Below are 16,629 nucleotides of genomic sequence, written 5' to 3'. Positions count from 1 at the left end.
CAAAGAGACAAACAATTCATCAACGTTGTTAATGGAGCACCACCACCTTAATTTACAGATTGCTCCAAATTAAAGAAGCAATCAATACAGTGATAATGAATGCACCATCAAACACCAAAGTTGAACTGTCATACCTGCTTCTAATGCTTGGTAGTTTTTTTCAGTGTGGTTGTGCACTCATGCTCCTCAAAGAAGGGCCGGAAATTGGATGTTTGGACTTTTTGGATATTACTGTCTTTCACAAGGAAGGCTGTGTATGGGTTAAACCCTTTACTAAACCCACAAATCGGGATGCCCTCCTACATTACAATAGTCATCATGCAAATCATATTAAGTCCAATTTACCTTTTGGGTAGTTTTTGAGGCTGAAAAGAAATAGCAACAAAACAAACCACTATGAGGACAGTGCAAACATGTTGGCTGAGAAACTAATATGTAGAGGGTATCCCAGACGGCTGGTTAAAACTTCGGCCAAGAGGGCCTATAACAACAATCTGGATGGCCTTTTGGAAGACAGGCCCTAAAAAGAACAAAAGGATACAGGTCTAGTGATTGTGAATACTTTTTCTAAAATCTCGTAGAGCATAAAAAAGAAGATATGCCATTGATAGCTTTCAAGAGAAGCCAAAACATCAGGAATATGGTCATGAGGAATGACATTTCAGATACACCTCCTAAAATCATGAAACAATCTACACTATTGGGAATTACACCTGTGCTTGGGCATTCTGCTTGTGGCCAGTGTGTGTCATGTGTCATTTCACTAGGAAGACTACAGAAGTAGACTTTGGCCCAGGAGAGAAATGGGTCAAATGGATCATCAGAGAACACACTAATTGCAATAGTGATAATGTGGTTTATATGATAGTCTGCCCATGTGTCTTGAGATTTTGGGTAAAACCAACAGGAAATGTAAGACTAGATTAAAAGAACACTGCAGCTGTGTCAAAAACATCATAGTACAAGCCCCCCTCGTCAAACACTATATGGAAAGGGACACAGCCAGGATGACACGAGTGGGTCATCCTTAAGAAGATCAACAGTCCGAGTAAGGAAATAATCAATCAGAGACTTCTGAATCTTGAACAGAGGCTGATTTTCAAAACCAAAAGCCTTATCGTGGGTTTAAAGAAGGATATTGAATGGCGCAATGTTTCCATATCGAAATGAGTGCTAATTTGGGGTGATGAGATAATAAGCAAGCTGATGTAAAGGTCGCCTGTGTGCGTGTTTGTAATAATAAGTATCTGTCATGCAATAAAACCTAAAGGCATTTATGTCTGGGTAAAAAACACGTTTGGCAATGTAACTATGTGACCTTTTGAATTGGGACCTAAATATGTATTTGTTGGCGATGATTCCCTGCAAAATCGCAATCCATTATGTATAGGGGATGTGGAAATGATTTGGAGTAACAGCTCATTTATCAGTGTGGGAGATGTTAATTTGTATTTGTTTCTGCTATTCAATGCATAAGAAACAGTGTTCATGCTAAACTGCAAATAAATATATGCATGAACTTTACAAATGTCATATCTTTGAAAAGTTTGGTTGAGGTTGGGCCCCCTGGTCTCCTAGGTGTAATGTTTTACCATCACCAATACACTGCTTATTTTCGTTGCCCTCTCCAAAAAGGTGCCTTCAATGAGACATGACTGTTGCATCATGAGTCTTTCTTATATCTCGGCAGCCTTGCTGAGTCACTTAAACCATGTAACCCAATTAGTGGGTGTACGTATTTGGTGTGAAAAGAGGCACTGCTGGCAGGAGGACATCGTTGAGTTTTTTTATCGACATCTTCGTGATATGGGCAGGATATCGCTGCAGAATACGTGGTTTAATGCATAAGGGAAAACTGCTTGCAATTGAAAATCGGACAGCTCGCCTCCGTTTTGCGGCTAGTGTTTGCCTTGTAGTCTGTCCCATACCTATCTTTATGAGATATGGCTTGATAGACAGGTTACTTTGAAACATGCTATGCAACAATCACTAAGCATGGGGGAATGTGTAACTGCACGCCGGTCCTTTGGGGTCTGTAGAACTCTTTGGTTTCCTGTTCAAAGAAACAAAAATGTTTATTGTGTAAATGGATGCGTTCCCTCCGGTCAGTGTGGAGGGGCTGTCTGGTTTGAAAACATCATTTTGATTGTGTATACCTAAAAGACACACTGGGAAGGGATTGATAAAGAGTGTTTGGGGGAAATATCCTATGTAAGTGATCTTGAAGCAGCTGCTTGATCTAAATATGTGTTTTGGGGTAACAGCCCTTTCTTGGTGTATTTCTTCACAGATAGCTTGTGGAAATAAAATCGTGAAGTCATTGCACGTTTACCTACCTGCGGGCGCCTGACTGTTTTTGGATCTTTAACAAACAGGTGGGCTATGCTGAATGTTTGAGGATGGGGAATATACAAGTGAAGCTAAACACATGGAAAATATGCCCCTACTGGTCTTATCTACTTGTTTGTAGTGTTCTGGTAGAGGTCATCTTACGAGACCTTCTTTTTTGGGCACAATTTCCTGCCCTACTTCGAGGAGCATGAGTGCACAACCGCACTGAAAAAATTGTTACCAAGCATTAGAAGCAGGTATGACAGTCAAACTTTGGTGTTTGATGGTGCATTAATGAGCACTGTATTGATTGCTTCTTTAATTTGGAGCAATCTGTGAATTAAGGCGATGGTGGTGGTTCTCCACTAACAATGTTGATGTATTGTTTGTCTCCTAGTCTCCCGTTCTACCCTCTAGTGCTTGGGGCATTTGTTAACACTGAGGAGTTCAGGCTGTGCAACCATCATTCGATGTAGATTTTTACTGGGTTTTGTGCCCCTGAGAAGGTTCAGTGAATTAATTTTAGGGACTGGAACATGTCAGGCATTGTATAATACAAACCAGTGGGGTGATATACTGATTGAATCCAAAGGCCAACGTGTTGGGAGATTTGTTTTGTATTGCGTATGGATGTTTTTATGTAATTGTACTGTGTACAGACTATATGTATTGTGGATGCTAATTTTGGTTGTTGTATATTGTATAACTCCTCCCAGGCTTTTAACATTTGAGGATTTTAACACAATAAAAGTATTTGTATTTTTGTATAACTGTTTTTCATTTTCGTACTATGTGATTGGTATCTACGTGGGCTTTGGGACAGCTATTACAATCAATGAAAAGTTTTTGAATTTCGTTTTGTTCTCCCTCTTCTCTATATAAATCAAACTTGTATTGCACCCACTGCCTTTGATATGGCTCCGAACAGCTGTGGGGTTGAAAGCCCTTTGGAAGACCATAGTCAGAGATGTGAAGAAAGCATTTCCAAAATATGTATGCACTTTTTTGCCAGCACAACAGTGTGTAGGGAGTGGCTAGGTCCCTGGCAGCAACCCATAGTTATTTGGGTGAGAGAATGGGTGCCATGATACATGTTTTGAGTAGTAATATGGAGGGTCAGATTATGTCAACGTCTAGTCTGAATTTTTGCCTGGGTCTCAACTGTATTCTGTAAAAGGAAGTGATTTGTGTTTTGGGTGTGTGTAATCGAGTAGTGTACATTGAAAGGTATGCTGGTGAATGGGCTGTGCCCACAGCTATGCAATGTTTAATTGTGGTGGCATGCTTGACGTTCTGATGAGGAAAGACTGACACCTGATTGGAGAAGATCTTGCAGAGCTTATCATAAAGGCTTGACTGAGATGTATTAAAAGGGGGTGTAGTTGTGTCCTTCCTTGTCGACTCCCCAGGTGCCCCAGCATTCCTGTCAGGGCAAGTAATCATTCATCCAGGATATGGGCTGAGTTTGTCAGGCTGTCAATGGGAAGAGCTAGGTTTTGAGAGCCTTCCTGAAGGCGAGGTGATCTTCTATGCGACGGATGATTAGAGGGATCGAGTTCCAGATGGTGGGTGCTTGAACGGAGAAAGAGGAGCCCCCTATTCTTGTTGATTTTGTCAATTGAATTACAAGGTGAAGTGCTGCATCTGTTCTGAGGTTTCTGTTAGGCCTGTATTGTGTACGTTTATGCTGCAGGTATTCCGTTCCTAGTATTAAGAAAGGGGTTCACCCATTCTTAGTAGTAAGACATCTTGGTCCATATTACAAAGTTGTTCAAGCGCCATTGCCCTCTACCAACCAAGACATATCCTTACATCTAGCCATGACATTCTTGTTGAATTCAGGAGCTCTGAGAAAAACAAATACAGAGGTGCACTTTTTGCCACCCTCATAGCAAAAGAGTACAACTCTTTCTTCGCTTGAAGAAATCTGGACAACAGAGGACCGCTTAACGTTTAGAAAACTGTTAAAAACCTGCTTTTTTAGTAAACCAGGCTAGGTGACAACTCATAAGCCGATGAGATATGAATACACTTTTACATGCACTTCAAACCCACCACCTTCCTGCAATCTGGCAGCCACCCAGCAAACATCACACTAGAATGAACATAATGACCAAATACTCAATATGAAATTACCCCACCAATACCCGAATCCCAGCAATCCTCTTGTGTCAACTAGAATGCCAAACAGGCACTGTCCTTCTTACACTGTCCTTCTTACACCACCAGTACCAACAGATGATCCAGTAATTACAGAGGGATCTAACAAACAATGATACACCAATGTACAGAAAAACACAAGTGGCATTAGTATACATCCCAGGCATCAGCACAAAGAACAATTAACAACCAATAAAATTATAGAGCACCATGAAATTACCTGACTCCCACCCATCAAAGCTCCTAGCAGAATAAGAAACATAAATAAACACTCAAAAAGAAATAAACCTGCAAAAATAATGAAAACCCTTGGAAAAAAACCTGGAACAACATGCAATACTGGCACAACCAATCTAGCATTACCACCATGGGAAAAGCCAACAACTACCAAACAAGAAAATCTCACCAAGAACAACAGAAGGAACAAGCTAAAATCTAGGAAAAAACGTGGTGGAATACACAAATGGAAATGGCCTAAACACCTTGCCACCAGAGAAGCACTCCTGCCCAGTCCACTAAAAACTAAACTCATTAATCTTACTTTGAAACATGGCCTGAAACCAACACAGGTAAAGACTTGAACTCTGTCTGAAAAAGCTATCTTTGCTGCAACTAATGAGAAAGATCCAAGCATGTCCCAGCAAAAAATGAACTCAGCTTAAAAACAATACGTAAGAACATAATATACTACAACCTCACTCACATAATACACCAACACAAACAACTAAAGAAAAAACTCCCAAACACCATCAAAACATTCAAAGAGCTACACATATCAATTCAATTTGCAAACCTTTCCATTGACCAAAGCACCAAAGGCCCCAGATCCACCACAAACACTTCGGGTCTCCCATATGGAAACAAATATCTCTGGTGTACAACTCAGTACAGTTGTTCCAGGTTCTACACACACTGTAAAGAACACAACACTGTGCCATTGTCGTCTACTCCCCTATGCAATACCCTTTTCCATTTCACATCTATGCTAGCTCCTGGATACATGAAAATGGCAGTGGCGAGAATAACAAAAACCCATAAAATAACATTAAATAATATGAATGGTGCAGTTAACCCCTCCACCCCCCTAGAAAATGTAGGAGAGCTTATATTACACCTTTGATCGATGGTATTGGGAATATTTGTAGCTTTGTAACTTAAACTGATAAGATTGGATGTGTGGTAACATTATCCCAAGCTCTAGCATTGCATGGGTTTACAGTAAACATGCAGGTGACTTATTAGATTATCAGAGATTAATCTTTTCTGAGAAAGACGGAAGTGAAGAAAACTGGAGGTTTCATGGATCTTTCAGATCAAGAACTGAACGTGGGGCATGATGACTGGCTCTGCGACAGTCAACTATTGGCTGGTCAATAGCACATGAGTTTGATTCTTACCCCTGCATCTTCACATTTCTTAGCAGGGCTGTCTCAGACATACATCCCCCTCATTCCGACATATTGGGTACTCATACATTTGATAAAAACCCCTGCTGTTGCAGTGCTAAGAAGCCAGATTAGTTCAGCAATCACTGTTACAGAAGAACTCAAATTATTGTTGTGTTGTTATTGTCGTCTCAATGAAAGTAACACCTGGAATACTTTCATTTTAATTAACCATAATTCTACATGATGTTATATCTGTTGTGCTCTCTGTTGATCATTTTTGTAAAATCTAACAGTTAAACCTGAATGAATATGTTAATTAAATGTGACAAATGACACTTATAAATCCATGTGTAACTTCAAACACTATTATTTTTCTATTTCTTGTAAACATGTACATCATACCTGAGTGAGCCTGAGAATTTAATTTCAGCTCTCTGAACATTGCTTTGGCATTTTGACAGTAAGACACCTGGGCGGTTGGAGTCATCCTGGAATGTGGTGAGTGTGGCCTTGATGTTCACTCCAGTAAGGGATAGAGCAAATCTACCTTTATTTTTGCTGGAGAGAAGCAAACATGGTATTGGGTGTTATTGAGTGGACAGAATTACAACTTAAACAGAAAATCCTGCACTGGGGATACATGTATAACAGGATAGTGGCAATACCTTATTTGTATTTCCAAGCAAGAAAAATACTGTTCAAGTTCCAACAGAATGGCACGCTTTCTCAACAGACCATTTTGTCATCCCCCATTTTGTTTTTATTGTGCTTGGTTTATACAATTAAACCTTTACAAAATATAATTTCAATATATCAGTGACAATACAAGATAAAACACATACATTTGACAATCATACATACATCCCCCATTTAAATGATTAACACTGTATGCCTAACTCCTGAAGTGCATGACTCTTCATGAAGGAATCATGAATCAGCTATACAGGCACAAGCAGAAAAGTAATTCCAGAGGTGGATGTTTGACCTGTCCTGTTTTTCCAAAAGCTTCACTGGTTCTGTGTGTGACGAAGTGACCTAAAGGTTAAAAAAGCTGGCAAATAAAATAATTTGTTAGCTGAAGATATTTGGACACACTATATCAATTCGCGTATGGACTCTAACTCTGATTTTGTGGTATTTGATTTATTTATTTGGCCATTTGTATGGCGCTCCAAGCCCAAAGGCATCTAGGCGCTTTTCTTGACAAACAACAAGCAGTGCGAGTTGTCATGGTTGCAAAGTTAGATTAATGATTAGGTAGTTAATGCAGTAAAATACAATTCTAGGTGAACATGAACGTTCAAGTTATTCTGAACATTGATGCGATAAAATACAGTACTTCGTGATAAATGTGTGTACAGTTTTAGGTAGCAGGTTATTACAGTGAAGCAAGAGGATTATAGTCATTAACACAGTAGAGTACAGGAAAATAATAGAGCTAACCAGTGTGGTCTAGGATGCAGTGAGAGTGAGAGGGGTGAGCATAAGGGTTATTTAGATAGTTCTTGGGTGAAGAGCCATGTTTTGAGGTGCTTGCAGAAGGCGCGGTAGGAGCTTTTAGATCTTAAAGTTGCTGGTAGGTTGTTCCACTGTTTTGCAACCACCACTGGGAAGCTGCTGCCACCAGCATTCTGGCGCTTGAATCGTGGTGTGGCAAGGCAGTGCATGTAGGCAGAACGCGTAGGTCTAGTGGAGTGATTGGGGGTGAATTTGACTGTGGGATATTTAGGTGCTAGCTTGTGTATGCATTTCTGTGTCATGGCGAGTGTTTTAAATTGGATGCCCTCAAGGATGGGTAGCATGCGAATGTTCTTTCTGGTCACTGAAATGTGGGATTTTTTAGGAATGTTTAAAGCCGCTCTTATTGCATTGTTTTGGATCACCTGAAGTTTGTTGATATTCTGGGTCTTACTGCCAGCATACAAAGCACTGAATAGTCTAGTCTAGACAATATGATTGCTCTCTCTAGGGTGATGCAGCTGTCAGGTGATAGGAATGGTCTACAGGCAGTAATGAGCTTGGAAGTGTAAGCTGCTGCAGATGCAGTGGCGTTGACTTGTCGCATTAGGGTTAAAGATGATTCTAGATAAAAAACGAGCGTTTTAACTTCTTTTGACACCTTGATAATGTTGCCATCTATGTTGAATGGATCAAAGGAGTTAGATAGTTTGTTGGGACGGTGTTGGGATCTCATGAGGAGGAGTTCTGTCTTATCATCGTTTAGGCATAACCCATGTATGGCCATCCAGGCCTGGATAGTTTGATAGATTTTGTTCAGTGATTCAGAGTCAACAATGTGGGAGCTGGTGATGGGTATGAGAATTTGGGTGTCATCTGCATAATTAGTGTAGGTGTCAAGTTGATCAAATAGGAGTTTCGTAAATATGTTGTATAAAGTCGGGGAGACGCAGGAGCCCTTGGGTACTCCTCAGGTGACCAGGGAAGGTGCAGCCGCTGAGAGTGGTGAGAAAACTATTGTAGTTCTATCCAAAAGGAAGGATTTTATCCATTGGATAGCTTTGGGTGAGAAATGGGCTGCAGAGGCTAGGTGATTGCATAGAATATTGTGATTAAGTTGAACGATGCCGAGAGGTCTAACAGGAGGAGGAGAGCTAGGTTGCCATTGGGCCTCATTACGAGGCTGGCGGCAGTGGCGTAACACAAAATGTGGGGGCCCACCTGCGAGCCATGCTGAGGGGGCCCCCCATCTCGGCAACAAATCACGGTCGTGCCACACTCTGGGCCGGCCTAGATTATCACGCTTGCACAATACGCATGAACGTGCTGCTGAAGGGCATGCCGCACACTGTACTAGGAGAAAGATATAAATATGTGTTTTAATGCAATATACAGCACACTTTCTGAGAATAATTGGCCAAAAAGCCAGAGTGTTTGCAATTGTTTTGTAGGGTAACACCAATCCAATATATGCAAGTCACCAACGGTGCACAGGAACATTAATGCTTTGCTATTAAAAATGCCATGCCACATTGAAAACATGTCCCACTGGCTGCACAATGTAGACATGTGTAGAAGCGTTATGAAATTACAGTAAAGCATGCCAGGCCACATTTATACAGACCTAGACTGGATGCACAAAAATGCCAGTCGAAGCAATAACACTCATCAAGAAGAGAGCACACATTGAAGCCCGGGTCTCTGCTGCCTCGAGCAACACGGCCAAACTCTTTAAAATCTTCATGGAACTGGTCAATCCTGTTGCAGTCTCCCCCTCTCTGGTTCCCTCCCAGGCCCTCTGTATGACTCTGGCCTCTCACTTCTCCGCCAAAACTCAGGACATCTTGTCCGCTATCTCCTCTTCCTCTCCCTCTTCCTCTCTCGGCCCCCCTTTGGCCATCTCTACCTCTCCTCCTCCTTTCTCCTCTTTCTCTCTGACAACACCTGACAAGGTTTCTAAGACAAGTCCGATCCATGAAAGTGTCGTCCAAACGGGTGCTCCCATGCTCCTCCAGAACCATCAAGGGCCATATTGATACCCTCGCTGCACCTTGGCCAATTTCTGTAATCACTCTTTCACCACTGTAACGTTCCCCTCTCCCCTTAAGCACTCCCTTGAGCACCCATTCCTCAAGAAGCAGTATGCCGATCCTACCTGTCCGGCAAACTATCGCCCAATCTCCATCACACCTTTCCTGGGAAAGCTCTTGGAAAAAAGCTGGCAATCTCCCAGCTTACTCTCCACGTTGAATCTGTTGGTTGTCTCCATGACCATAAGTCTAGCTCCAGAGCTGCCAGAGGCACGGAAACATCTCTCCTGAAGAACTGTTATGATCTTCTCTGTAACCTTGATTCCAGCATTCCTTCTGTCCTAATCCTCTGTGATCTTTCCTTGACTTTCGATACAGTCAACCACGCCATCCTGATCAATCGACTATGTGAGAACCTGGGCATCACGGATCAGGGTCTGTAGTGGCTGACCTCCTTCCTCTTGGACTGCCCCTGCCAGGTCCAACTTGGTACCTTTTTTTCAATCACCTCTCTCTCTCTTCCTGTGGCATTCCCCAGGGCTCTATCCTCTCACCCTGGTTTTTCAACCTCTACTTGGCCCCTTTGGCCCACCTGATCACTACCTTCTCCTCTAACTTTCAGTGTTATGCGAATGGCACTCAGCTTTCTTTCAGGCTCCTCTCATCTCTTGCTCATTGCTGACTGTCTATCCATGATTCAGGATTGGTGGACCTCCAACGATATCAACGTTAGTGCCATTAAGATGGAGATCCTTCTCATTGGGACCCCTGCCCATGCTTTCCCTCTCTCACTCTGGCCACCCACCTTGGGCCCTCTTCCTTCGCCTTCCTGCAAGGCAAAAAACCTTTTGTGTCATCTTCGACTCTACTCTCTCTTTCTCACCTCGCATCTCGGACATCGTCAAGAGGTCCCACTACCTACCAGCTGCTCCTCCTCAAAGGGACTCTTCCCTTTCTCACTGTCCCCCAGAAGCTCACTGTCTCCAGAGCACTGTTTCTCTCTAGGCTGGACTACTGCAACATCCTCTTTCTCAAGCTACCTTCCTCTACTCTCCGCCCTCTGCAACTTATCCAGAACAGGACAGCAAGAATTGTCCTTGGCCACATGCCCAGGGATCATATCTCTACAGCCCTGAAATCTCTCCACTGGCTTTCGGTGGTTGCAAGAATAAAGTTCAAAGCCCTTTGCATTATCCACAAAGCTTTCTGGGGTCGGGCCCACACTACAACCAACGCTCTCTTCCAAAATACCTTTTTTCTCTAGCCCTTCCACCGGCTACCTCCAACTCTCTAAGGGCTAGATGCTTCTTCAGGCAGAGAATGGGGGTGGTAGATCACTCTCCTCTGCAGATGCCTCCCCCTGGAATGGCCTCTCTGCTCCTCTCAAACTTTAGCGGACCACCTGATGTTGGGAAGCAGCTCAAAACTTTCCTCTTCTCCTCTGCTTTTGCTCTCTCCCTCCCCTGCTGACCTACCTGACCTACCTGTCTGCTGTACCGACTGGTTGCTTGGCTACCCTCAGAGTCTCACTGAGTCCAGGCTCTTTCTTGATCAGTCACCCTTGCTCTGCCGATGGCCTACCACGCACTTAGGGACTGTAACTGTAACCCTACAGTCCCTTGTTCTCCTTGCACTACCCAGAGCTGCACTGTCCTGGCTGCACTTACTAAGAGCATTACAGCTCTGTTTTCGCCGCCCTTCTTCCTTGCACTCCCCCCTCTCTTTCCCCTTGCATTTCTCATTCTCGCACTTGCACGATTTGAATGACACAAGGCCTAGTAAGATCATTTGTCTTGTCACTCCCTCTATCTTCACTCCATTGCTTGTCGCGCCAAGAATCACTTGTGTACAGGCGTGTTATAACAGACTTTTATCATATCATTTTATCACAGATGTTCCAAAAAATATACAATGCTCCAGTAAGAATTGGCTAGACTGGCAGCACCCAAATGCCAATCTAGCCAGGTAATTACACTTAGCAGGACTGCTTTATCAGAAATGCGCAGTTAAAAAAAGTCATAGAAAATTGAAGAATAACTAGACTGGCTGCACCAAAATGCCCCTCTAGCCACTAATACCACATACCATGCCTGCTTAGCGTGGACATGGACAACCATTATGATTTATCGCACAATCCCACCTCCCACACATGCCCTCTCCCTCCCATGCCCTACCCCAACCTCCAAAATCAGCTCCTTGGCCCAGAATTACCTTCACGTCCCTCCTCCTTGTCCTAGAGCTTACGTTTGAGGCTCCTGGCCTCATATGTAAGTACTGGGATGAGAAAGAGTGGGATTAGGAGTAATGAAGATACAGGTAGCTAGGTTAGGCATTACCTCCATGTACCTCTACCTCATCCCAGTGCTTGTGTATGAGGCAAGCACTGCCTCATACACAATTACAGGGACAAGAAAGAATAGGGCTAGGAGTAATGACGATTACCAATAAGTAATTAAGGCATTAAACACAAGTAGGGTCTTAACAATATTCAGATGACTGGGCTGCAGCACTCGCCCCAGTAATGTTGGGCTATGTTGACTCAACCTGGCTGACCTTCAGAGCAGTTGCCGGACAGAACAGGACACCGATGTTAAACGGCACCTGGGTTAACAAGGGCCAAGCAGTTACTAACGTAAAGCATTTGACTGTTAGTACCCGTATTCAAATGCCAAATCTTTTAGGCAATTGCAATTGTGATGTGTGTTTTAGCACTTTCATGGCAGGGAAGTGATTGGAAGTGTAGAAAGGGAGCAGAAGACCGTTCATTCTCACAGCTGTTCATAAGTGGGTTCTTTCACACTTAAAGGAGAGAGTTAACTGCTTGTAACATTGAAGCTGCACTAGAATAGTCTCATTAAAATGCGTAAAGAAGTTAAATGCCCCCACACAAAAAAGTTTGCCTCCCCCACCACCTGTGAAGTTAGCGCCTCCCCCAACATTTGAAGCATCAGCCCCCTGAAATGTAGGTTTTGTTGCGCCCCTGGGCACAAGCACAAACACCATTCACCATATACACGCATGCACACCAGCCATCCTTACATTTAAGTGTGCACTCTTTCACCATGCAGGCACACCCAGGCAGCCACCCATACATTTAAGTGTGCACCCTTTCACCGTACATGCACACACACACACCCAGTCACCCATACATTTGTGTGCACCCTTTCACCATACACTCACACACACACGTCATGGGGTTGAGGGGAGCCCTATTACTTAAAAAAGAAATTGGACCTCAGTATAAGTTTGCCGGTCCGGTAACAACGGTACCGGTAAGCTTGCTGGTACTGTTGTTACCAGATCGGCAAACTATGAGTTTTGTTCGAGGGTGTCTTCCTGCCCGCCAGGTCTGACCTGGCGGGCGTACCGGCACCCGTGAGCAGAGCATGTCAGGTGCATCGGCACCATTATGAATGGGGATCAAATGGGAATGGGGAGCATTTTTTTCCGCCGCCCGCAAATGGGCAATTACCAGGTCCGGCGGGGCCGTAATGACCCGGTAATTGCCCATTCGAGGATGCTGGAAAAAAGCGCAAGTATGGCGGCAGCCTGGCGGTTTTACCGGTTACTTGTAATGAGGCTGATTGTTTCTTTTTGAAGTCACTCTATCTTCATGAAGGCAAAGTAATTTAAAAAAGAAATAAAAAAAAAAAGATTTTGAAAAAAATATTTGTTTTCCTATTTTTTCAAGTGGGGCCCCCTCCCAGGACATGTGCTAGCGAGGCCCCCCACACCGCGGGGGCTGCAGGGGCCCCTGTTATGCCAGTGGCTGGCGGTAGCCGTGTCTGTAATACAGCCACGACTGCCGCCGGCATTTTATTTTTCCCACGCCCAGAAATTGGCAATTACCGGGTCATTACGCTCCAATGGGCTCAAAGGGAATGGGGAAGCTGGATGCACCGGCACCGTTATGAATGCTGTGCTCGCGGTTGCCGCTCTGCCAGCCAGGTCAGACCTGGCGGGCAGAAAGGCACCCGCGAGCACAACTCGTAGTTTGCCAGTCCGGGATCTATGGTACCGGCAACCTTACTGGTACCGTAGTTCCCAGACCAGCAAACTTATAACGAGGCCCATTATCTTTTAGCACATCCATTTGTCTTTTAAGGTCTAGAAGGGCAGTTTCCGTCCCATGTCTTGGGCGGAGGCCAGATTGTCGTTTTCCAAATAGTTTTGGATCTGGAGATAAGCTGCTATATCCAGAATTTTTAAGAGAAAGGGTACTGTGGTTATAGGTCTGTAGTTGATCGGTATGTTAGGGTCAAGAGTGGTCTTATTTCAGCAGCGGAAGGACCCAGGCATCTTTGAGATTAGATGGGACAGAGCCAATTTTGAAGGATGCGTTGACTAGTCTGGTCATACATGGGGTCAGTTAAGATGCGCAATCTTTAGTCAGTGAGACCGGACATATATCGCCCTGGCATCTTGACAGTTTGAGACTGGAGATAATTTTTTCAGTATCGCCATTCGAGACCGGTGAGAATTCAAATAGCGAGTCTGATTTGCAAATTATAGGGCTGGGTGTCAATATATGGGCTAATGTGCCCATGTGAGAAAATCTATGTGGATAGCACAAAGAGGAAATTGAAACTATGCATTTTGGAACATCTTGGTTCTATTAAGTCTAAAGATAATAACTATCTGGTAGCTACCCACTTTACAGAATTTCATAATCAAAATAGATCTTTACTGAAATTGATTGGTTTATCCCAAGTAAATCTGCATCCATGCAAAGGAATTAGGGAGCTTACCCTTCGTAGACTTAAAGCAAGACTGATCTAAGATTCCAAATGCACTCAATACAAGTTACTCCCTCAGATCCGCTGATCTCTTCCTACTCACAGTATCTCCTTCCCCTTGTGCTTCCTCTCGTTTCCGTTTCCGTTCCTTTCAGCTTCTAGCCCCTCACTGGAACTCTTTACCTCTCTCCATCCGTTCCATTTCCTCTTACCCCTCTTTCCGTGCCTCGTTGAAATCTATCCTTCTTCCCCCTGCCCTAACTCCCCTCCTTCTCCTTTTATCTCCCTCCTTCCTACTTCCCCTCTTCTTCCCTTTCTTTCTCATCCCTACTTCCCTCCTCCTGTTATCTCTGTATTCTTCCCCCGCTCTGACCTCCCTTTCTACTTCCCTTTCTTCTTCCTCTTATCTATTCCTCCTTTATAACTGGTCAATTGATCTACATACTATTTTTGATGGTTTGCTTTATGTCTTTGTAACTTTATGCTTCTTGTTTACTATGTATTGTTGTTGTTATATTGTAAAGCGCTTTGGCATAAAGCACTATATAAACCTAATAAATACAAATACAAGTGAAGGGAGTCATGTATTTCTATAGCTCTTCTCATATTGTGGTTTCTACTTGATTCTTATCGGTGAGTGATTAGTGATTGTTTTTCATTTCCTTGTTAGGATCCTGATTTTAAATATGTAATGGAAGAGGACCAGTGCACATGTGTTATCTTTTTGTATTCAATCATTTTTCATTTCATTAATCGGAGCGAGACAGTTTGGCATGAATTAGACCTTTCTGGTCCAATGTTTGGTCTGGTGAATTATTTTGCTATATATATATATATATATATATATATATATATATATATATATATATATATATATATATATATATATATATATAACTTACATAAAGTTCTGTGTCACCCGCAGATCTCCCAGCCCCCAATCCTCTGCACACAGATTTGCAACGGTTTAAGTGCTCTGATAGTGCTAGGATAATCGGGGGATCCAGACACACCAGACATTTATTTTATTCATGCTGGGGTTTCTTAGGGCAAACATTTGATTGTGCCCTAGCGCTTGAAGTTGCTGTTGTTGCAAATACTGTCATAAATATGTGACAGAAACAGACATGGCAGAGGAACAAGAGGCAGAGCATATGGCCGCCACTCATGTGCTATACATGGGAGACCCAGTGGAGAATGACGAGACCGAAAAGTGCAATTTCAGCTGGATTGACAGCCCAACAGAAAAATGATAAAAAGGAAAAGTTGAACACATTTGAAATAAGTAAATGGTGGAAAGCCATGACCCTAACCACGTACATAGAAATTAAGAAGAGAATACCAAGGGGTCTTAGAATCCTCACCATTCTGACTAATGAGGAAATAGATCCAGAATTAATAAGAGAATAAACTGATCACTTTAACTGCTGCTCATTCGCTATGATGCAAACTCTGATCAAAGTTGCCAAAATGGACAGACAGAAACTAACGAGTGAGAATGAAAAATTAGAAGAACAATTATACAACTCTTCTGAAGGAGATGAATGTCAACACAAGGTGACATGAATGGAAGAAAACCTGGAATGATATGAGGAAGAAATATGACTGAGAAAACAACAAAAATTCAAATGGGTTAAAAAGGACTATGAACAGGGACGAATTTACACATTTGCCAGATGTTTTGATCAACTGATTAAGGATCAACTGAGCAGAAATTAAAATCAATGGATTACAAAGCAAGCCAATGCTATCAATGTCCCTCGGCATCAGAAATAGAGGTTTCGCATCCCGATTTAAGACCTGTCAAACTAACATTTCTAGAAGAATTCAGGCTCCTCCACCTAGATAACATAGCACAAGAGGCAAAGGAGATGACAGAGGCCAACGAGGAGGAGCAACACATCAAGGAACAACTTCTGGCCAAAGCATGATGACCCACTCAGGCAGAGGACAGAGATCCTGAGGGAAAGGCAAGGGCATGAGGAACTAAAAGTCAAATTCTTCAATGTCTCTGAGAAGCAACTTACTCCAATGGAACTGTCAGCATTGGAAATGGGCTTTTCTTTCGGTCCAGAACAATAATTTGTCCTTGGACAAACCAGGATTGATTTCTTCAAATTTCTACGGAAATTAAAATTAAAGAAACTGTTCCTAGTAAAAGCTCAAGACCGAGACAGAAACACTGAAACTGAATGCTTCGTATCAAATCCTCTTTCTGTAAAGGATTTGGAGACACTACTTACTCTGGACACCATGGAAGATGAAGATCAAATAGATATCACCACAATGGAAAATACAGAAATCTCGAAAAGATTTGGCATAGAAACAGATGCATTGAGAATTAGTGGGCTAAGATTGAAGTCCACCTTCTGTCCTAACATTACCATCACTAATATATACATTTTTGAAGAACCAGTTCTAAGAAAATTGGTGACCATCAAAACTAGAAGCAACACAATCAACCTATACAAAGAACAAAGGCTGGCACTAGAGAATCTACAGACTGATGATTCTATCATCATACAA

At 42.8% G+C, this 16,629-nt stretch overlaps 1 protein-coding gene across 1 annotated transcript in view; it reads right to left on the bottom strand.

Annotated features, from left to right (window-relative positions):
* Positions 1-16,629, bottom strand: part of LOC138579692 (bactericidal permeability-increasing protein-like) — a 462,445-nt gene that overhangs the window by 245,277 nt on the left and 200,539 nt on the right. The window contains exon 5 of the mRNA XM_069649930.1: positions 6,282-6,437. Coding sequence (XP_069506031.1) covers positions 6,282-6,437 — 156 coding nt within the window. The remainder of the gene's footprint in view (positions 1-6,281; positions 6,438-16,629) is intronic.

Source organism: Ambystoma mexicanum, chromosome 3p (assembly GCF_040938575.1).
Source record: "Ambystoma mexicanum isolate Mex_15411 chromosome 3p, UKY_AmexF1_1, whole genome shotgun sequence".
In the NCBI taxonomy this organism is placed as follows: Eukaryota; Metazoa; Chordata; class Amphibia; order Caudata; family Ambystomatidae; genus Ambystoma; species Ambystoma mexicanum.
This window is presented reverse-complemented; position numbering and strand designations above follow the sequence as displayed.